The sequence below is a fragment of the Loxodonta africana genome, chromosome 1 (genome assembly GCF_030014295.1).
Source record: "Loxodonta africana isolate mLoxAfr1 chromosome 1, mLoxAfr1.hap2, whole genome shotgun sequence".
Lineage (NCBI taxonomy): Eukaryota > Metazoa > Chordata > Mammalia > Proboscidea > Elephantidae > Loxodonta > Loxodonta africana.
Genome location: NC_087342.1, coordinates 30990562 through 31014034, shown reverse-complemented (window position 1 = coordinate 31014034; position 23473 = coordinate 30990562). Strand labels below are relative to the sequence as shown.

At 43.1% G+C, this 23473-nt stretch overlaps 1 protein-coding gene across 5 annotated transcripts in view; it reads right to left on the bottom strand.

The window, feature by feature from the left end:
• Window positions 1-23473, bottom strand: part of ABCC5 (ATP binding cassette subfamily C member 5) — a 120050-nt gene that overhangs the window by 81083 nt on the left and 15494 nt on the right. For 4 of the 5 annotated variants that reach the window (XM_064279328.1, XM_064279339.1, XM_003412881.4 and 1 more), the window contains 5 exons: window positions 14217-14374; window positions 6734-6889; window positions 5907-6054; window positions 747-980; window positions 410-583 (listed from right to left, as the gene is read on the bottom strand). In XM_064279328.1, the coding sequence (XP_064135398.1) occupies window positions 410-583; window positions 747-980; window positions 5907-6054; window positions 6734-6889; window positions 14217-14374 (870 nt within the window). Of the gene's footprint in view, window positions 1-409; window positions 584-746; window positions 981-1726; window positions 3422-5906; window positions 6055-6733; window positions 6890-14216; window positions 14375-23473 lie in introns of those variants that run through there. The other variant, XM_010592811.3, reaches the window with a different exon arrangement.

The following is a 23473-nucleotide window of genomic DNA, read 5'->3' as shown; positions in this document are numbered from 1 at the left end:
TCACAAAACAATATGTGTATTAACTGTTTAATGAGAAACTAGTTTGCTCTGTAAACCTTCATCTAAAGTATGATAAAAAAAAAATTAAAAAATAATAATATCAAGATGGAGTAACTCAAACACTCCTGTGCTACTTGGGAGTACTTGGTGGCCTTCTCCCTCATGTGGACTCTCTTTTTTCATCTCATTAGGAGCCACCGCTTTTATTTACTCACTTCCTCTCAAGTCAAACTTCTGCCTGTATGAACTGAGCACTGAGTCCTCTTTCCAGACTTTTCCAAACCTGGTACCTGCTTTGAGGAAATTTCCAATCAGAGATGTGATACCTCAGTGATGCCTACTAGAACTCAATGGAAGGAACTCATCTCCCAAGAGAAGCTGCCAAGATAAAGACAGGAGGCTTACTTACCATTGCTGGATAAAAGAGGATAAAAACAGCTGATCCCAGGAAGCCTGTTGGTCCCAGAATAATTACATTATAAATCATGCCTAAGATGGCAACAACAGGTCCTCCAGCCAGCAAGCTGCCAACAGCGGCTGCTTCAAACATCCTCTGCCCATCGTTGGAGCAAATGTTGATGAGCTGCAGGACACAAAACGCAGTGAGTCGGCCCTGCAAGGATGCAGGTCACTTGTCTCAAGAGGATGAAGGACAAAGCAGGGCCCTCCCACCCACCAAAGGAAAGAAAGAGCTCAAGCTGGCAACTTGCTTTTTGCTCTAAAGCAAACATTCCTCCCTCACTCACCTCTCCCACAGACTTCTCTTTAATGTTCTTTAACTTAAGGATCTTCTTAAATGCCATGGTTAGGATGGCCCCCCGCAAACGGACACCAGTTCGGTAATTCAACGCCCAGGTCAGAGCAAGCGACCAAGACCGCACAATTTCTGTCAGAAAGAGGCCCAGGACTAACAGCAAGCTGTACCGCAGGTTAGATTCTGTTGCCTGGGTGTACTCCAAGAGGTGTTTCACCACGAAGGCCTACAGGGAGAAACACACACCACTGTCAACATCTCCACAGCACCCACACACAGCGCCACAGTTTTGTGTTAAGTTAGAAAGAGCAGGCCGCTCCACTGTACAGTGATAAGCGTGCAAGCAAAGCCTCCTTGGAGGACCAGACAGTACTGACAACCTGCCTGCTGTGGTTTACTTAGGGCATTTCGCAGGAGGTGGGGCTTATCTGAGCCTCTATTCCTGAAGGACACTGTCAAGACCATGACTCTTTCTAACGTAACATAAACCTGTCCGTGAGCTGAGGTTAATTTTAAACGCTTGGTCATCAAAAGTCTATATCTGACATATTTCGGTATGTCCACACACTGATACATTTCTTTAAGTGAAATTAAGACCTTTTTTTTTCAGATCGTTTCAAACGTGCTTATTTGAGAAAAACGAACAGTGTACCTACAGTTGTACTGGGGAAGGGTGAGAAGTGCATTTGCAAAATATTCCTGAAAATAAACATCGGCAGTTTAATGGCACAGAAGACAGCAAACAAAGCAGACTATCAGGAATACAGACACCCTCCCCATGGGCCCACCCCACCCCCCGCTCCCTCCCCAAAACAAAAACATGTTACCTCATAGGTCTACCACCACCTGCAGAGAGGGGAGGCAGCCAGCCCCCAAGAACCACCAAGTGGCACCTCCAGCTCTGAGGTCCTGCAACGCCAGGGCAGACACTCACACAAGGCACATTCAGCAACAGCATTAAATACCAGGAGGTGGGCGGTAACGTAGTTTTATTGAAAATCAAAAAAATAAAATACCATCTTCAAAGAGCATCTCACAAACACTATACAAGAGCAGGAGCATTGTGGTTAACATACAATGGAATCGTACAGAGTCGAGTTATACACGGCCGGCCATCTAACAGGTCATCTGGCCTCCGTTTTAACTACACACAGTGGAAATACAGAACAGAGCCAACATCTATTTCCAGAGTCCGAAGTAGTACATCAAGCTGAGAGCACTTAATCGGTTTAGGGTTCCTGGAGTCGCAACGATTCTGCAATGGAGTCGATATTCTCTAGGAATAAAGACCTCGAGCTAAAGAAGTAGTATAAAAGAAAGAGAATTATAAAAAAAAATAAAACAAAACGGAACCCCCCCCCCAAAGAAGTACTCGGTTTAAAATCACTGGCTCTAGGGGTTTGCTAGGCTGTGAGGAGTTGCCTCTGCTCCGGACAGAATACAAAAATCTAGCCCCCAAGGAAAAACTTGCAGCATCCTTCACAGTCTTTGCAAGTCCTTGCAGCTAAGATTGATTCCGCCAAAAATAAAACAAAACAAACCACAACAAAAGAAAGCCAAACTGATCCCCCACCCTGAAGGAAGGAAAAAAAAAAAAATTAACTCAGTAAGAAACCCATCCATCCCATCTACCCCGGTTCCGTATAGCAAAGGTTACCGCAGCTGTAAGCCAGTGCTGAATGACAGACAAAACTGGTGGCCAGATGCCAAGTGTCCTGAGGTAGCTAACGCTGCATTCCAGAACACAGATTCTCTCTGGGTTGCTTTGCCTATTCTCCTTTTTCCTGAGAGTAAAGTAATACCAGATGTCCACTGGATTCTAGGAGACCCCCACCAATCAGATTTATGTCAAGTCCCAGTAAATAACCTGATTGAACAGATTTCCGACTTAAAGAACTATCGCATTCCACCTTTCCCCCCGCCTCAGACTTTTAGGTGTGTATCCATTGTGTGGGTCACAACTGTATGCAGCTGGGTTGTTGTCTACTAGCAAGAAGGTTGGCTTCTTTTCCAGTATGCAATCCAAAATGTGGCACTGAGTCACTGAACGGCAGGGTCAAAGCCCTCTTTTCCTCACGTGAAGCAACTCAGTAAGATGGAGGTGCAGTAAAGCATTTTCTCACACACCACGGCTCTGATGGACCAGTCTCCAAAGGAAGGCGTGAAAGGACAGCAGGTTGTTGGTTTGGGTTCCTTCCTTCCCAGACCTTTCTTTATAGTGCCATTTTTTCAGCACGGGTTAATGGCGTTAGCCCCTCCCAGACAGGAGGAGCAGGCCGGGGAGGTGACAAACAGAATGAATGCTTATACTAGGTAAAACTTTCAAAGGGGGGAAAGAGCAAACAGCAGATTAAAGAATTTCCAACACACAGGGTTTTAAGAAAACAATCACATTTCAAACCATTTTGTCTGGGAGAAAGAAAAGAAGGGGGGAAAAAAAAGAGGTTTGCATAAAAAATCCAACCAAAACTTAGTTTTTAAAAAGTTACAAGTTTAACCATTTCAATGTAAACAAACTGGGAGAAAACTTGAGACTGTCAGCATATCTGTCTGGCTGTGGAATGCATTCCCAGTGAAGAAACTTTACCTTACCTGAACTCTTGGCGAGAGATTCTGCCCAGCTTGACTCTCTCATTCTGACCGCAGAATACAGCCATCCTGAAAATTCTAAAGAACAGCTTCTGTCACTGGTTCCACTACAGAGACTCCCCCCAAATCCAGATCCTGACAGCACAAGCAAGCTGCAGCTGGAGAGAGGTCGGAAGGGTGGGAAACTTACCTCTCTAAAGGGCTTTTCACTGTCCTTTCCCCAAAAGGCCCTCTGGGAAAGTTAGCATTCACCAAGAGAGAGCACCGCAGGGGCAGCCCTCTCTTGCAGAGCTACAGGCAGGTGCTAATTTTCTACACACAAATCAGAGGTCAGGCCTGGTCCTTTAAAACTGTCTTAATCCAAGAAGGTTCCAAAGCACCTCTCTGCAAGTTTAGCCATTTGGCTGCTCATCTTGGGTCGGGACCATACCCATTCGTTCTGGTGCTCTGTGAATGTTACCGTGACCCCTGGGTGCCCTAAACAGAGGGCTTGGTCCTCTGGCATCAGAGCAACCTTGGGATCACTTTGATGCTTCAATGCTCAGCCTCAGCTGGACAGTTTAAAAAACAAACAAAAAACCAAAACAATAACTTGATTGTGTTTCATTTGTTGTGGGTATGGCTACCAAAGTTCAGTGAGTTCTGAGAAGGGATAAGAAAATTGATGCCATTTTTGGGGAGCCCATCTCTGGGGAGTCTCCGTCCTTTCGTACATTTCTGTAAGAACGGACTAAGCCAGGTGAGAAAATGTGCAAAAATCTAAGATGGATGTCCCTCTAAAAAATTCAAATCAGAGATAGAAGGTATGATCATTCATTGCCAGTACTAATCTCTAAACCAGACTGGCTCTTCAATTTCCAGTTAAGATGAAATTCATTAGATTCAGAGCTCCCCAAAAAAAAAAAAAAGTCTGCACTGGTTACACTGTTAAGGCTTTTATCAATAAAAAGAGACTGTGGACAGGCTCATTGCTTTCATCGCCTTCGTGATTGTTCTAGGACAGGATCTCATGAAAGAACACTGGCCTTAAGGTGCTCTTCCCCCAAGGGCAAGAGAAGCAAAAGCATGCTGCTGTTTTCCTGTTAAAGGAAGGCTCTCAGCTTTCCCTGGAATCTAGAGGAACTTCCTAGAGATTAGTATCCCAGTGTATTGCACCTTAAAAGAGTCAGTAAGGAATATGGAGATGCTCAAGGGAGTGACTGGAAAGCCACCAAGCTGAACATGCATAGCTAACTTTTTTTTTTCCCCAAGAAAAAAATCAAAATCCCAACAATCCATAGACTTTTTTTGAAGGGAGGAAGGAGTCAGTGAATTTCTTGCACTGACCAAATGGAATCAAGAAAGCCCCTGATCACCATATCAAGAAAGCCTTCTACCTTGCTACCCAGCTGAAAGAATTCTATGGATGATCAGAGCAGCCACCAGCCCTGTAGTGAAACAATGACAGAAGCTCTTCTTGGGGGAAGCTGATCCTATGAAAACATTTGCTATTTTGGACAATAACATAACATTACATAGCACTGTTACAAGGTCCCTCTTGCTTAAAAGTTATATAAAAGTATGTTAGTTAGTCAATTAATATAGAAACCCAATACCAGAAAAGTAAGTAGTGTTCTCTGCTTCAGAAAAAAAGATAAAAACTTTGAAAAGGCATCAAACCTCGAAAAAACACAAAAAAAAAGACAACAAAAAATAAAACCCTGTACATTAGTTTAACCTCATTACCATGCCTCTTAGGTATATACTTACCAAAACCATGTACCTCCAGCTTACCCACACAAGAAAAATGCACAGTGTAAGTTGTGCTACTGCTCCAATGCCTCAAGGCGAATGTGTAGACAACAGGTTTAATCAAAGTCTCGAGTGTGAGGCAGCACAGCAGGTGTGAGAAACAAGTGCCCAGAAAGCAGCATGAATGTCAAAGACTCTCTTACCTACTCTGCTTCAGCACAGACTAGGAAAAAAACCACACTGCCACTCCCACTCTCACCACACAGTTTACACTATAAACCAAAACTTAACTGACTTCAGGTCAGGCTCTAAAACCCTCAACAGCCCTCTAAATTCTTCAGGGCTCACTCGCCGCAGAACCATCAAACAACATGCGGTCACTCTGCCTCCATGGGCCACGCTGTCATTCCGTACATGGCCACAGCCAGCCTGCCACCCTTGCCGTACAACGCTGCTCTTGCCCACTCACGGCACTGCTGAGACGCAGCTGTCCCCAACCGAGACTGTCGTCTCACGTCAACACACCAGGAAGAAGCACAATCCTGCTCAGAACCAGAATCAGCTCAGTTTCACCTCCGCCCCGGGAAAGCAAGCCAGTTCCATTTCTCCACTGGCAACGCGGCCCCCTTCTCCTTCTAAAAATCTCCTTCTAGCTGTTGGCAAACCACCAAAACTCCAAAGTCAATTGTTCCCTTTCAACAGACCCAGAGGCATCGCTAAGGCTGCTAACTAGCCCAAAGGTGAGCACAAAACCCCTGCAACAAAACAAGAGTATTAGAGCTGGCCATGGCCGGGCCCCTGGAGACTGTCGGAAAGGATGGTTAGAACTTACTGGTCCACTGAAGCCAGCCAGCTGCGTGATCATCAGGCACACGATGGACAGGATCAGCCTGGTTCGACAGAAGTTCCACACAACCCTCCGGAGGGAAGCAGCGTCTGGCCCAACTTCATTCAGTTCTTCTTGCCACAGTCTCTCTAGTCTTAACAAGGGCATATGTCCTCCATTATACATCTCCACAGGTGAAAAGGCATGCCCTAGCTTCCCTCCTGCCATTGCTTTTGGTCTCCAGGCTTTGAAGCCATTCATACAAGTCTCTTCTCTAAAATTACATACACAGTCACCACCTCCACAGGCCTGGAAACAAATGCCCTTCTTGGATAGCTGGGTATTTACTCTGGATAAATAGGGAGCCTCTCAGGATTTGGAAATGGGTAAGAGCAAAGGTCTTTTATTCCACCCAGAAAAACTGTCTCTCAATAAAATTTGTTTGTGGATAAGAACTTCCTTTCTCAAGGGTCCCCAACCCTTTCTGAAGGATCCTGCAGTAAAACATAGGTTGTAAACTAGAGCTTAATCATGACATTTAGCTACCACAAAAATGTATTCTGTCACAAGGCAGCAACATAATCTCCCTGCAGACTCAGGAAGAGAAGCGGGGCTGAGAGAGAGAGAGAAAGCCCGTGGTTAAAACAGGATTAAAGCGGATATAGGAGATCAAGAAGAGCAAAGAGAAAATCATCCCCAGGCGTCCCTCCCTCCACAGGATAGCTCAGATCTTAAAAGGACACTGAGCTGTGGACTTCACACTGCTGGACCCACATGCCTAGCTTAGGCCCTACGTATCCAGTAGTAGGAGAGGGTGGATCGGAGACGCCTACCTTCTGTAGTTCACATCGGAAGACTCATGCTTGGACAGAGGCCACACGTCCTCCATTAAGAGCTCCCCCTTCTTGTAGGCTATGCGGGCCAGAGGAGTTAGCCAAGAGAAAGTCATACAGGAGAAGAGCCCAGCATTGTCCACTGGGTGCTGATGCCTAAGGAGAGAAAACCCAATTATGAAACTTTCAACACACAGGCTGCCCAGTATTTATAATATTATTTAGAAAACAGAGCTCCTGAATAAAAACAGGTCTCCCCAAGTGGTCTCATCTTAGCCCCAAAGTTTCAGAAAGGCTTTTGACTGACTTTCGGCCAACATGGAGCCATACACAGAAGCACCACACCATCCCTCCACAGCAAAGACCCGAAAAACTAAGTAAAACAGAGACAAACAATGTTCCTGGAACCCAAAGTGTCAAATAAAGAGATAAAGAACTCGGCCAAACACCGAATGGAATAAGAAACTGCAGAGAACTGAGAGCGAGGAGAGATATGTGCCGAGGTTCTTTATCAGCTAACGCAGCAAGGATTCGCCATCTTGGACTCCTGTTGGAGATGGGCTGACAGGGAGCATGGGAAAGCAGCTTCACGGAGCTCCCAGCAGGAGACAGAGCACCTAGTAACCAGCAATACATGCTTTCCCACACCCCATCTTCTCTCTGCTGCTCTACCTCTGAGCTTCCTGGCTGGCTGCGGTGGCTCAGCCAGCCAGGAAGTGCAGCATCCATGCCGTTTGGATTTGTCCCACCCACATCACAGATCGGCGGACAGGGAGTACGGGAAAGCAGCTTCATGAAGTTCCCAGTGGGAGACAGAGCACCCGGTAACCAGCGATACATGCTTTCCCATCCCCCATCTTCTCCCCGCTGCCCTACCTCCGAGCTTCCTGGCTGGCTGCAGTGGCCCGGACGGCGGGAACGTACAGCGTCCGTGCCACTTGGATTCGCCCCACTCACATCGCCGATCGGTGGACAAGGAGTACGGGAAAGCAGCTTCACAAAGTTCCCAGCAGGGAGACAGAGCACCCAGTAATGAGCAATATATGCTTTCCTAAACCCCACCCTTTTTCCCCTCCCGCTTCGGCCTCCTCTGCTTCCAGCAAGCCACAGTCTCTCGGCCAGGAGGCAACCACTTCTGCCCCGGGGCCGCTTGGATTCGCCTCATCCACACTGGCTATGTCCTTGAGCTAGTGTTGCTTCTTTCCATCTCTTTTGGTTTCTTCTGTGCCTCCCACCACCTCCTCCTCCTTTCTCTTGAACACCTGGCTCTGTGTGCCATCTTTGCTTCTTCTTGAAAGGCCGTGAAGCTCTGCTTGACTGGAGGCCCATGACAATACGCTGGTCAGATCCCAGGGGCTTTTTTTTTTTCTTTTTTTTTTTTTTGCTTGTTTTGTTTTGCTTTGTTCTGTTTTGTTTGTTTTCTTTCTCCTTTCTCACTTGGGAGCCCCTTCTAGCCAGGCTGCACTGCACAGCCTGGGAGCCACTCCTCCAATCTGCACAGCCACGTAGGTGGGATCCCCGGGGGAATTTTTTTCTTCTTTCTTTTTCCCTTTCTGTCTTTCTTCATTTCCCAGTTCTTGTCTGTCTATATTTACATTCTTTTCCTGTCTCCTGAATACCTGGTGCTGTGTGACATCTACACCCGCTCTAGCCAGGCTATACTGCACAAGCTGGGAGACTTCCCAGGTCTTACACTGGTGGGACCCCTGGGGCCTTTTCTTTTCCAAATTTTTATCTTCTTCTTTTTTTTCTTTTTACTTCTCTCCATTTCTCGGGTTCTCATCTCTCCGCTCCAATAGCAAGCTCCCTTTGTCTTTTTTTTTTCCCCTTTGTTTGTTTTTGGCTCCTGTTTCTCTTTCCCCTTTCCCATACCATACTAGCTCCATACATCACAACATCCCCCCTCTTTCCTGCCTACCTGCACTGTGCACTGAACATCACACCTCTGAGCAGCATGGGCACAGTCTACTGGAATCTGCCTGGTGCTGATTCCTGGCCTGCCCTGTCAGCCCTACTACACGCCACAAACAACCCATCCCAGGCCCTCCCCTTCAGCTGGACCTGCCCTGCTGCACCATAGTTGAGTAACTGGCCCTGCCCATAGGACAAGGAGGTGAAAAGTATCACGACTACAGATGAGCAAACAACAAAGAATACACAGCCTACCTGCGCAGACATAACCAAATAAACCAAAAAAAGCAGGATGAAACAAACAAATCTATAATCAAGAAATGAAAAAAATAACTACTGAATGTCCCAAAGACAGCAGACAATATCAAAACATAAAAAACAGGAGAGGATGGTTCCAGTAGGTGTCTAAAATAAAACACTAGATGACTTTCCAACAAACAGTAGAAAAGGCACTAGAACTACCTGATGGGGAATTCAAATCTGTCCAAGAGCTGTCCAAGAGTTGAACCAAAAAGCAGACAAAAATGAGGAAAAAATAGATTAATTTATGGAAAAGGCAGACAAGTTCGTGGAAAATACAGACAAAAAAAATGGAAGAATTCGGGAAAATAATACAGGAACAAAATACCAAAATAAATTCACAACTAGAAATATACAAAAACAACAATTAGAAATCCAAAAGATAAACAAGATTTCAGAAATGGACAGTGTCAAAGAAGGACTGAGGAGCAGGAAGACGAGATCGTGAAATTGAAGACAAACACTTAGATACAACTCTGAGAAAAAATCAGAAAAAAGAACACAGAACAATGAGGAAACCCTGAGAATTACGTGGAATACAATCAAAAGCAAAAAATCTGCGAGTGACTGAAGTTTGAGTACAGGGAGAGAAAATGGAAAACAGAGAATAATTGAAGAATTGCTGATAGAAAACTTCCCTAATATCATGAATAATGAAAAGCTGATCATCCAAGAGGCTCAACAAACCCCCAAAATAAAAAATACCAAGGCATATCATAATCACACTAGCTAAAACCAAAGACAAAAAATCCTGCGAGCAGCTCAAGAAAAATAAAAAGTCACATACAGAGGAGAAACAATAAGACTAAAAATTAAGACTAAGCTCTGATTATTCAACAGAAACCATGCAGGCAAGAAGGCAATGGAACAATATGTATAAAACCTTGAAAGAAAATCACTGCCAACCACAAATAATATATCCTGAAAAACTTTCATTCCAATATGATAGTGAAATTAGGACATTTCCAGATAATCAGGAATTAAGGAAATATCTAATAACCAAACCAAACCTACAAGAATTATTAAACAGAGTCCCTTGGTCTGAGAACAAACAACATCAGACTACAGCCTGAATCTAGGATGCACAATTGTACCAGCCAGATACCAACATAGGAAATAAACTCTCAAGGAGTATCCAAAACCAAAAGAATCGCAACAGAGAAACAGAGAGGTTAATCTGTAAATGACAACAATGTCAGAACAATAAAAGAAAGAATAAACGGTGTAGGTATAGAACTTTCTAATGGGGAGGAAGGCAAGGTGATACCAAGTAATAACACACTGGTTCAAACCTAGGAAGATAAGGGTAAATTTCAAGGTAACCACAAAGAAAGTGAACAAACCTACTCATCAAAATAAAGAAAAACAAAGTCTCAGTAAAAACAAAATCTACAAAAACAAAAGAAATCCACAAACAAAAGGAAGTCACCACAGGAGAGTAAGAGGAACAAAGAAAACATTAGCACCACAAGAAAAAGCACCACAAAACGACAGCAATAAACTCACACCTGCCAATAATTGCACTGAATGTAAATGCCCTAAATGCACCCATAAAGAGACACAGAGTGACAGAATGGATGGAAAAACAGGATCCATCAATATGCTGTCTACAAGAGACATGCCTTAGAAACAAAGATGTAAATTTATTAAAAATCAAAGGATAGAAAAAATATATCAAGCAAATAACTACCACAAAACGGTAGAGTGGCAATACTAATCTCAGAAAAAAAAGACTTTAAAGCAAAATCCACCATAAAAGACAAAGAAGGGATTAAAGAGACAATCCATCATGAAGACTTAACCATAGTAAACATCTACACACCCAATGACAGGACTCCAAAATACATAAAACAAACCCTGACAGCACTGAAAACAGAAAACATTCTCCAGTATAGACATCTTAGGCCACAGAGCAACCCTCAACAAAATCCAAAACACTGAGATAATACAAAGTATCTTCTCTGACCACATGCCATCAAAGTAGAAATTAACAACAGGAAGAGTAAGGAAAAAAAAATCAATTACATGGAAACTGTATAACACCCGGCTTAAAAACCACTGGGTAAGAGAAGAAATCAGAGATAGAATCAAAAAATTCCTAGAATCAAACGAGAATGAAAACACATCATACCAAAACCTTTGGGACACAGTAAAGGCCATCCTCAGAGGTCAATTTATAGCAATAGATGCACACATCAAAAAAGAAAGGGACAAAATCAAAACATTAGCTACACAACTTGAACAAACCAAAAACAACAGCAAAAGAAGCCCACAGCCAACAGAAGAAAGAAAATAATAACGATCAGTGCAGAAATAAATGAAACAGAGAATAGAAAAATAATAGAATCAACAAAACCAAAAGTTCGTTCATTGAAAAGATCAACGAAATCGACAAACCACTGGCGAAACTGACAAAAGAAAAACAGGAGAGAACGCAAATAACCCAAATAAGAAATGAAATGGGAGACGTTACAATAGACCCAACTGAGATAAAAACGATCATAACAGAGTATCATGAAAAACTATACTCCAACAAATTTGAAAAACCTAGAGGAAATGGACCAAATTCCTAGAAACATACTACTTACACAAACTAACACAAAATGCTGTTGAAAATCTGAACAGAAATTGAAGAGGTAATAAAAAAAAATTCCCAACAAAAAAAACCCCGGCCCAGGTGGCTTTACTGGAGAATTCTACCAAACATTCGGAGAAGAGCTTACACCAGTACTACTCAAGCTAATTCAGAACATAGAAAAGGAAGCAATACTTCCAAATTCATTCTATGAAGCCAGCGTAAGCCTGATACCAAAACCAGGCAAAGATACACACAAAAAAGAAAATTACAGACCAATATCTCTCATGAATATAGATGCAAAAACTCTCAACAAAATTCTAGCCAGTAGAATTCAGCATCATCTCAAAAAAAAAAAAAAACAAAACACCACGACCAAGTCGGATTCATACCAGGTATGCAAGGATGGTTCAACATTAGAAAATCAATCAACGTAATCCATCACATAAATAAAAAGAAAGAAAAGAATCACATGATCACCTCAATTGACGTAGAAAAGGCATTTGACAAAGTCCAACACCCATTCATGATAAAAACTCTCAATAAAATAGGTATAGAAGGAAAATTTCTCAACATAATTAAGGGCATCTATGCAAAACCAATAGCCAACATCATTCTTAACGGAGAGAGGCTGAAAACATTACCCTTGAGAGCAGGAACAAGGATGTCCTTTATCACCACTCCTATTTAACGTTGTGCTGGATGTCCTAGCTACAGCAATAAGGCAAGAAACAGAAATAAAGGGCATCCAAATTGGTAATGGAGAAGTTAAACTGTCACTATTTGCAGATGAAATGATACTGTACATAGAAAATCCAAAAGATTCCACAAGAAAACCACTGGAACTAATAGAAAGATTCAGCAGAGTAGCAGGATTCAAGAGCAACATACAAAAATCAGTTGGATTCCTCTACATCAATAAAGAGAACGATGAAAAGGAAATCAAGAAAACAATACCATTTATAATAGCCCCTAAAAAAATAAAATACTTGGGAATAAATCTAACCAGGGATATAAAAGATCTATACAAAGAAAACTACAAGATGCTACTGCAAGAAACCAAAAGAGATCTACATAAATGGAAAAACATACCATGCTCGTGGATAGGTAGACTTAACATTGTGAAAATGACAATTCTACCTAAAGCAATTTACAAATACAATGAAGTACCAATCCAAATATCAACAACATCCTTTAAAGAGATGGAAAAACTTATCATTAACTTTATATGGAAAGGGAAGAAGCCCTGGATAAGTAAAGCACTATTGAAGAAAAAGAATAAAATAGGAGGACTTGCACTACCTGACCTCAGAACCTACTATACAGCTACGGTAGTCAAAACAGCCTGGTGCTGGTACAACAACAGATACATTGACCAACAGAACAGAATTGAGAACCCAGATGTAAATCCACCCACCTATGGTCACCTGATCTTCGACAAGGGCCCAAAGTCCATCAAATGGGGAAAAGGCAGTCTTTTTAACAAATGGTGCTGGCAAAACTGGATGTCCAGTTGCAAAAAAATGAAACAGGACCCATACCTCACACCATGTGCAAAAACTAACTGAAAATGAATGAAAGACCTAAATATAAAGCCAAAAACCATGAAGTTCATAGAAGAAAAAATAGGGTCAATGCTAGAGGCCCTAATACACAGCATTAACAGGATACAAAGGGCAACCAACAACACACAAGCTCCAGAGGATAAGCTAGATAACCGGGATCTTCTAAAAATTAAACACTTAGCTCATCAAAAGACTTCACCAAAAGAGTCAAAAAAAAGAACATACAGACTGGGAAAAAAGTTTTGGCTGTTACAAATCAGACAGAGGTCTAATCTCTAAAATCTACAAGAAAATCCAACATCTCTACAACAAAAAGACAAATAATCCAATTAAAAAATTAGCAAAGGAAATGAACAGATCCTTCACCAAAGAAGACATTCAACTGGCCAACAGACACATGAGGAAATGCTCTCACTTATCTCTAGCCATTAGAGAAATGCAAATTAAAACCACAGGGAGATACCATCTCACCCTGGCATTACTGGCACAAATCAATAAAACAGGAAGTAACAAATGTGGGAGAGGCTACAGGGAGATTGCTGAGGGAGCAAGAAAAAATCAAGAGAAGTAAAGATACAAGGGAAAGATCAGTCCAAAGGACTAACAGACCACATCTACTCCACCAGACTGAGTCCAGTACAATGAGATGGTGCCCGGCTACCACCACTGACTGTTCTGACAGGGATCACAATAGAGGGTCCCAGATGGAGCTGGAGAAAAATGTAGAACAAAATTCTAACTCAAAAGGAAAGACCAGACTTGCTGGCCTGACAGAGACTGACTGGAGAAACCCTGAGAGCATGGCCCCCGGACACACTTTCAGCTCAGTAATGAGGTCACTTCTGAGGTTCATCCTTCAGCCAAAGACTGAACAGGCATGGAATGAAACAAGACTAAAGGGGCGCACAAGGCAGGAGGGAACAGAAAAGCTGGTAATAGGGAACCCAGGGTTGAGAAGGGAGAGTGTTGACATGTTGTGGGGTTGTGAACCAATGTCATAGAACAATGTGTGTACTACCTGTTCAATAAGAAAATAGTTTGTTCTGTAAATCTTCATCTAAAGTTCAATTTAAAAAAAAGAAAATGCTTTTGATGCTTCACAGATGAGTTGTGAGCCAGCAGAGCCTCTTACTTGGAGGTGGTCCGGATGGGCTTCAGCGTACTTAAGCCATGATGGTACTTTCCCTTGGGGTGTTCCTCATCCAAGATTCTCAGCTGAGAATGCACAGAGACATCCAGAGAAAGACCCTCGGCTCGGGCCGCTGTTTCCAAGGCATCCTGGCATTCCAACTGTTTTAACGGATAGGAACAGAGGCAAAAACAGTGAATGAACGTTAGAAAAACAGGGGAGAGATGAGTCTAAATGACAGAACAGCTCAGACTGCAAAGCAGGTTCATCTTAACTGAGAACTCTCAGGGGTCAGGAGGTGAAACACTAGCTTCGTATACCAGGAACTTGCTAAGGAACATTAAACAAGATATTTAAAATTTATATTTTTATCACCAATGTGTTTTAGCTTTGATTTCCCAGTGTGGACTGAGAGTCAATTACTTTGCTGCCAACTACAAATTCTATTCCCTGTTTTCTGTGACAAAGACTTCACAACCACCTCCAGCTAAACAGCCGGGTTATGCAGAGAGAGCCAAGATGTACACACAGCTCCTGTCTCTCCACCTTAGCAGTAATTGGGAGAGAGGAACATGGGTCCTCCCCCTGGCTGCCGGCTAAAGTGCTCCAATACCCAGAATTCCCTGCAGTTTGAAGCAGAGGGGCTCATGAGTTAGTTTAAGCACAGTCACACATATTTACTACGAAGCTCACAAATGTCAATTAAATTAACAAAAAACTCATAAAATTTGAGGTTTACCGTGGCGAAGGAGGGTGGCCCAAGACTCTGGACACATCTACCCCTGTTTATTCCAAAAGTAATTCAGAGTTTATGCCTTCCTGTTGGAGAAGCAGCAGAAGCTTCATTTCCCTCAAGTAAGAATGATAAGTGCATTCATTACCCTTTGTGACATTCACATGGTCACAAATACTTCCAGCAATTATTGTGAAAGAGCAAGAAAAAATAGATCTCCAAATCAAGGAAAAGCTAAGTGGTGCAGTACATAACACACAGAAAAACACACATAAGCCTTTAGGAGCAAAGGGGCATCGTATCTCCAACCTACTAGCAAAGGGTTGGGGAAAAAAAAGGTTTATATATGCCTACATTGAGAGAGAGTGGTAGAGTGAATGAGGCAAAATGTTAACTGGGAAATCTGGGTGAAAGGTAGACAGGAATTCTTTGTACTGTTCCTGAGTTCAGAATAAAACATTAAAAACTAGTTATTTCTATCAACAAAGTGAAAAGAACCTATAAATTGGGAAATAGTTTTCGGGAATCATATATCAGATAAGGGCCTAATATCTAAAACAGACACAAAACCTCTACCACTTAACAACAAAAAGACAAATAACCCAATCAAAAAATGGGCAAAGGACCTAAACAGACTTGAATACCCAAACAGGGACATCCAAATGGCCAAAAAGCAGATGAAAAGATGCTCAACATCATTAGCCGTTAAAATAATAATAATAATAATACCATTGCCATCAAGTCAATTCAGACTCATAGAGATCCTATAGAACTGAGCAGAACTGCCCCATAGGGTTTCCAAGGCTATAAATCTTTTCATTATTCATTTAGCTGTAAAACTTTAGAGAAAGCAGACAGCCACATCTTTCTTCCTTGGAGCGGCTAGTAGGTTTGAACTGCCAAGCTTTCGGTTAGCAGGCAGGAACTTAACCACTGTGCCACCAAGGTTCCTTCATTAGTCATTAAACCTACTACTTCATAGCAACCCTATAGGACAGACTAGAACTGCCCTATAGAGTTTTCAACGAGTGCCTGGTAGATTCGAACTGACCACCTTTTGGTTAGCAGCCTTAGCATTTGACTGCTGTGCCACCAGGGTTTCCTCATTAGTCCTGAGGGAGACGTAAATCAAAACCAATATGCCACGGACTGCCAGAAAAATGAGCAAATCTGCCTTGGAAGAAGTACAGCCAGAATGCTCCTTAGAAACAAGAATGGTGAGACTTTGTCTCACATACTTTAGACATATTATCAGGAGGGACCAGTCCCTGGAGAAGGACATCATGCTTAGTAAAGTAGAAGATCATCAAAAAAGAGGAAGACTCTTAACAAGACGGACTGACACAGTGGCTGCAACAATGGGCTCAAACATAGCAACAATTGTGAGGATGGTGGAGGACTGAGCAGTGTTTTGTTCTATTGTACACTGGGTAGCTGTAAGTTGGAACCTATTCAACAGCACCTAACAACAAATCAAAATCACAGTGAGGTATCAACTCACCCCAGTTAGAAGGGCAATAATCAAAAAAACAGGAAATAACAAGTATTGGACACGTTGTCTCTACTAGAATCCTCATCCATTACTGGTGGGAATGGAAACTGGTTCAGCCGTGGATGAAAACAACTCAGCAGCCCCTCAAAAAGTTGAACACAGACCTACCCTATGACCCAGCAAGCCGAGGTCAAGGCGTACACCCAGAGCAAGTGAAGGCAGGGGCACACACAGAAACTTGTACACCGCCGTTCACTGCAGTACTTCTCACCATAGCCGAAAGGTGGAAACAACCAAAACGCCCATCAACAGAGGAATGGATAACAACATACAGTATACCCATACAACTGAAAATTATACGGTTTTAAAGAGAAATGAATCTTTGATGCATGTCACGACATGGATGAACACTGAAATCATTATGTGAACAAAATAAGCCAATCACAAACGGGAAATACCGTATGATCTCACATATATGAAATAAGCAAATGTACAGAAACCAGAGATTATTAATAGTTACAGCATGGGAGAGAGGGGGGAAGGGGGAAGTTTTGTCTGGGGCATTGAGTTTATGTTAATGGTGGTGGAATATTTCAGAAAAGGATAATGATAATGGTGGCAGAACATGAAAAATATAATCAATATCACCGAATTGTAAATGTGGAAGCTATTGTGCTGGCAAATATTTTGGTATATATATTTTCACCACAGTGGTTAAGAGCTCAGCTGCTAACTGAAAGGTTGGCGGTTCGAACCCACTAGCTGCTCCAAGGGAAAAAGATGTGGCAGTCTGTTTCTGTAAAGATTACAGCCTTGAAAACCCATGGGGCAGTTTTACTCTGCCCTCTAGGTTTGCTATGAGTCAGAATCGACTGGACGGCAACGGGTTTTGTTTAGTTTATGTTCCCCTGCACCTGTACACTGCAGTGGGATGCTTCTGGTAAGGGCTCCTGGAGGGCAGGGTGACTTACCCTTGTTTACATCCTTGGTCCCTAGCATATTATAGGGCTTGGCACCTATTATTTAAATGTCAACTAAAATACCTTCATGTCATCTCACAATCTGCATCATTATCACATAGAAGCTTCAAGATGAACCACTGAGGAGCCTTCTTAACTATTCTACCTCTGTTTAGATGCTGCAGTTGTCTTGCTTATTAATAATAGTATAATAAACAATTAGAGGGCTTTTCCTGCACTTTCTGGATTATTGAAGATAAATTCCTATCATTGGAATTACGGAATTAAGAAGTATAGCTCCTAGCTACGGACTCAAACATCAACAATCATGAAGATGGCACAGGACCAGACACTGTTTCAATCTGTTATATATAAGGTCACCATGAGTCACGGCCAATTCGACAACTAACAACAAGCTCCTAGCAAGTCAATACCCACCAGTTGGCGCAATAAACCTTTAATATAGAATATGTACTCCAGTATCGTTGCAAAAGAGAACTTCTATTAGCTTTAGTAGTTCAGTTCTATTTTGTTGACCTAAGCCGCCTCTATCTGGCTACCCTGTGATATTAGCAATAAACAGAGGGAGCTGGGACAATCTTCCTTGTTTATAGCCAAATCTCATAACTAGAATTATCTGTAAGACAAACATTTGTGCAAATTAATTTTATAAGCAAACTTACATAGCACTTACTATGTGCCAGGCACTGTTTCAAATGTGTTACAGATGTGAACTCATTTAATCCTGAAAACAACCCTATGAGGTAGTTACTGCCATTATCTCAATTTTACAGCTGAGGAAACTGAATCAAAGAAATATTGAGTAAGGAGCAGGGATTTAAATCCAGGCTCAAAAGTTTATGCTCCTCATCACAATGCTATGCGTCCTTAAGATATGTTATCTGTATACATACTGGATGCAGGCCACCCCCCCTGCAAGGAAAATCCGTTTTCAATTGATGGGCTGCTTACATCAGATCACAAAATGGGGGATGACTACATCAGATCACAAAATGGGGGATGACTACATCAGATCACAAAATGGAGGATGACTACATCAGATCACAAAATGGGGGATGACTACATCAGATCACAAAATGGAGGATGACTATATCATTAACTGCCAAATTACATCACAACTTCCAAACCACTGAGACTCATGGCCCAGCCAAGATGACACACAACCTTAACCATCACAGTTGCCACTGAGTCAGCTCCAACTCGTAGTGACCTTATGTATAACAGATGAAATATTGCCTGGTCCTGTGCCACCTTCACGATCATTAGTATGTTTGAGTCCATTGTTGTAGCTATTGTGTCAATCCATCTCATTGAGGGTTTCCTTTGTTTTTGCTGACCCCTCTACTTAACCAAACATGACAAAGTGTTACCATCCATGCTTCTAAGGAGCACTCTGGTTGTATTTCTTCTAAGACTTATTTGATCATTCTTTGGCAGTCTACGGTATATTCAATATTCTTCACCAACAGTCCATGTTTCAAATGCTCAATAGGTACATGTGGCTAGTGGCTGCCAGGCTGCAAAGTGTAGTTCAGTGGTTCTCAACTGGGAGTGATTCTGTCCCCCTAGGGGACATCTGGCAATGTTTGGAAACATTTTTGGTTGCCACTACTGAAGGGGTGCTTCTAGGGGCGAGGCCAAGGACACTGCTAAACATCCTTCAACACACAGGACAGCCCCACAACAAAGAATTAACCGCCCCCAAATGTCAATAATGCTGAGGTGGCCCTAGAGAGCTAAATAGTTATCAGCATAGTAATTCACATATGCTGACCTAGGGGGATGTGTTTGAGGAGGCCAAATGCCCTAACCCTATTGTTTTGCACTCTGTGATGCTTCAAATCTGTTTTATAAATAACTTTTTAAATAAAGCATCTCCCGAGACAGGCTGAGAACATACATGTCTCCGTACTACAGCTCTTTCAGGACACGGTGACCTGGAAGGCTCCCCAGGGCCAGACAGCTATGGCCACACAGGAAGGCACTGTGGCAGCTGATTCATTCCAAAGGCAGAAAGACTGGTGTGATTCAGGAGCTGAGAAAACATTAAGCAATGAGACACCACTGCTGTTGATACCTTCCCAGGACTATGTGGCTAAGAGACATGAGCCTTTTTTTTCCTACCAAGAGGCTGGCAATTGAGGCGGGGTTGGGGGGGGTGCACTGGGGAGCTATATGGGACAATTAAATTCAGATTCTGTCAAGAAAGTTTCCAATGAAGGTGAGGGAACACATACACACTCACGCATGTGTCACCCAATGAGGAAAACAGAGAATATTCAATCCACAAGCAAATAGGAATTCTTTCACAAGAGACTTCCTGTGAGGGTACTCCTTCCGCCGAGCATGCTAACTAACATCCTCCTCCCGTAGGTGGGGATCTGTATACCTACCACACTGGCTGGTCCCTGTTTCCCCAGTTTGCCCTATCTCATTCTAACAGGCTGCCAGAGGGGAATGTTTGCTGATCAGGCGACCGCAGGCCACTGGGACAAGATACCAGGTGCCAGAAACCACTCCCAAGGCTGAACACTCCCTCCCTGGTAGAAACGCTATAGCAGGGTAGCCTCCCTAAGCCTCAGGGCTGAGGACCCATCCAAGTTGTTCCTGAGCGCAGAGGTAGCAGACATCCACTGGCAACAGAGGTGTCTTTCTCAGCTTCCAAGGGGATTAAAGGTGCAGTTCTCCTGTCTGGCGCTCCCCTCAAAGGGAGCCACATCCGGGGCATAATCAGAACTGACAGGCCTCAGATCCTGTGGTGTATTCTGCCTCCCCTCTGCCTACTTCACAAGACCTTAAAGCAAATACAGAACAGGCAGCCTCTTCTTAGAAACCCCTCTGGCCCAAGTAAAACCTCTTCTGCAAACATCTAGAAAGGCAAATTTTTTAAGAGAACTGTTGTAAAATCGGAGCCCTGATGGCACAGTGGTTAAGTGATCAGGCTGCTAACCAAAAGGTCGGCAGATTAAATCCACCAGCTGCTCCTTGGAAACTCGATGGGGGCAGTTCTACTCTACCTTCTAGGGTTGCTATGGGTCGGAAATAGGTTTTGTTTTGTTTTTTTTTTTTTTGGTTGTATGATTGACTCAACAGCAATTGGTAACTGGTTGTATAAGCAGATGCAGGTCTCAAGAAACTTGAGATATTAAAAATTAAGTGAAAAAGAAGTTAGAATTTACTTTTAAATTAAAAAAGAAATTTAAAAGCTTATGCCCTTCCAAGACCAGTTGACATCAAAATCTTCCAAGGCCCTTTCCCCCATTAAATTAAGGACATTTCCTCTCCAAGTCCACACCACATTCTTAGACCCCAAAGGGTTATTAACATAATCCCAACCTTCTCAAACTCTTCCCTAAGAACTTTCAAAGGGTGGCCATGTCAGTCAAGATGGTCAGCAAGATTGTAGAGTGTAACTGTCATGGGGAGGAAACAGAACACAGTAAAAAGAACCTACTATTCGGAGTCAGGGAGGCAGCTAATCTCAGCCCTACCATGCGGTAGTTCTGCTACCCTGGGCAGGTGAATGAGTTTGTGGAGCCCATCACTCATCTGGAGTTTACCCTGGGCAGGTGAATGAGTTCGTGGAGCCCATCACTCATCTGGAGTTTACCTTGGCCAGGTGAATGAGTTTGTGGAGCCCATCACTCATCTGGAGTTCACCTTGGGCAGGTGAATGAACATGTGGATCTCACCACGCATCTGTAGCTGTGCTGTTTAGTTTCCCTCATGCCGAGGATCAGCTACTGACACAATTCACATGGGGAAAATACACAAAACCAATGGCTATAGCCACAGCATCAGTACAAGACATAGTGGTTCCACCACGCGCCCCCTCCACCGGACAACGGGCTGGAACCACTGACAACAGCGAGAAGCAAACACAAACGGTTGGGCAGTTTAGCTGTTTTTCTACTATGAGAACGCAACACTTAAGAAAACGAAGTGGCATCTCAGCACCATACTTATCTAATACCAAAAGCAAACAGAAGATTGTAAGGCTCCTGGGATTTTTAAAAAAGCCAAGCAATCATAACCACTTATTCTAACCCATTCTGTGGCATTTATCTCTAAAAGCCTAAGCGTGTCTATTTGTATGATACATAATAGACTTCCTAACAACAACACATGAATTGTTTTGGGCACGTTTCACTGCTGAAAACAATCTAACCATATCCTGAACCCAAGGTTGGGTACAAACAACAGCTCTACAGTAGTCAGTACTGTTTATGTCTGACGGCTGGTGCATGCATCTTTCTGCAGCCCAACACACTGGGCCGGTGCCATGGACTGAATTATGTCCCCTGAAAATATGTGTCAACTTGGCTAGGCCATGATTGCCAGTACTATGTGGCTGTCTGCTCTTTTGTGATCTGATGTGATTTTCCAAGTGTTATAAATCCTAACCTCTGTGATGTTATTGAGGCAGGATTAGAAGCTGTTATGTTAACAATGCAGGGCGTCATCTGCAGGATTAGGTTGTACTTTCAATCTCTTCTAAGATATAAAAGAGAGCAGTGAGCGAAGAGGAGAGGGACTTCATACCACCAAGCAAGAAGAACCAGGAGCTGGGTGCATCCTTTGGATCCAGTGTCCCTGGGCTGAGAAGCTCCTAGGCCCAGGGGAAGATTGATAACAAGGACCTTCCCCTAGAGCCGACAGAGAAAGCCTTCCCCTGGAGCTGGTGCTCTGGATTTGGACTTCTAGCCTCCTAGACTATGAGGGAATAAATTTCTGTTTGTTAAAGCCATCCACTTGAGGTATTTCTGTTACAGCAGCACTAGATACTGAGAAAGCCAGGATAGTGGGCAACAGAGCCATGATGCTTCCAAGGGAAGTCAAGAACTTTATTATGAGCCCCCTAACTCTAGAAATAAATCCCTGGGAAGAGTGTCAGCCTATCCCAGCCTGTTGAATAAACTTCTCTCTCAGCCTCACCTACAGGGAGGTGAGACTATGGGAACCCAGCAGCATGGCCTGCAAGCTCCCACCCATCTTTTAAAGTACACACATGTATGAATCTGTTTTGCTTTTTTGCCTCTATAAGCAGGCTTTGCCAGGACAAAACTAAAGTTTTCTTCTGATATCTCATAACTGAGTTAACTTGGATTCTGTGAACAGCTATTACAGAAAATAAAATAATTAAAGTATATATAGCGTCTAACTATCCAATTAGGCTAACTCTAAAAGGGGGGCAGGGAAGGAAGGGACAGACAATTTAATTCTGCTAATTAGTGGACTTCAGTGGACCAAATTAACTTCACATTAATCTGTAATTTTGATACTGATAGTTTTAGCCTTTGCAAAGACTTCCAGAGGCCCCGCTTTCTGTCCCTGGCATTTACCCGTTTATTTCTGATCAGGGGAGAAGGGAAGAACGGTGAGATTAAAGAATGCACTAGCACAAGGCTACCTAAAGCGGTACCAAGAAACCATGTGTAACTTCCAAGTTACATACCCTAATGAAATAAATCAAACCCACTGTCGTCAAGTCAATTCCAATTCATAGTGACCCTACAGGACAGAGCAGAACTGCCCCATAGAGTTTCCAAAGACATACTTAAAACTGCTTAAAAAATAGGAAGCTAGTTCCAACACTTTGCTTCCCTTTTGACAGAAAGCCCCTGCAACTTGTGCCAACAGACATTTATTTCCCTGAAGTAGCATTTCCCAGGAAGATGGCAGCAACCTTGCTGCTGACAGCGTGAGGGCTCATGGCCAAGGCAGCAGCCAACCTCAGGAGACCCATCCCTCAGGGGAGTGCATCGCCAGGCAGGAAAACCACCTGGGCACTGCACCAATGGCAGCACTGTTGTCGGTTCTGCCAGAAAGTACGGGGCTGCTATTGGAGCCCAATACCTGGTGCCGGCCCAGGTGCTGCATCACACCCAGCACCGCCTAACAGACGGGCTGAGCCCTATAAAGCTTTATGGATGCCTACAGAGAAAAAAAAATAGGTAGGTGTTCTTACTCAGCCTTACACTGACTGTCCAGAAAATCTGCTGAGTCACTGAGCACCAATCAAGAGAAAAATAATGCAGAGGCTGCAAATATGAGT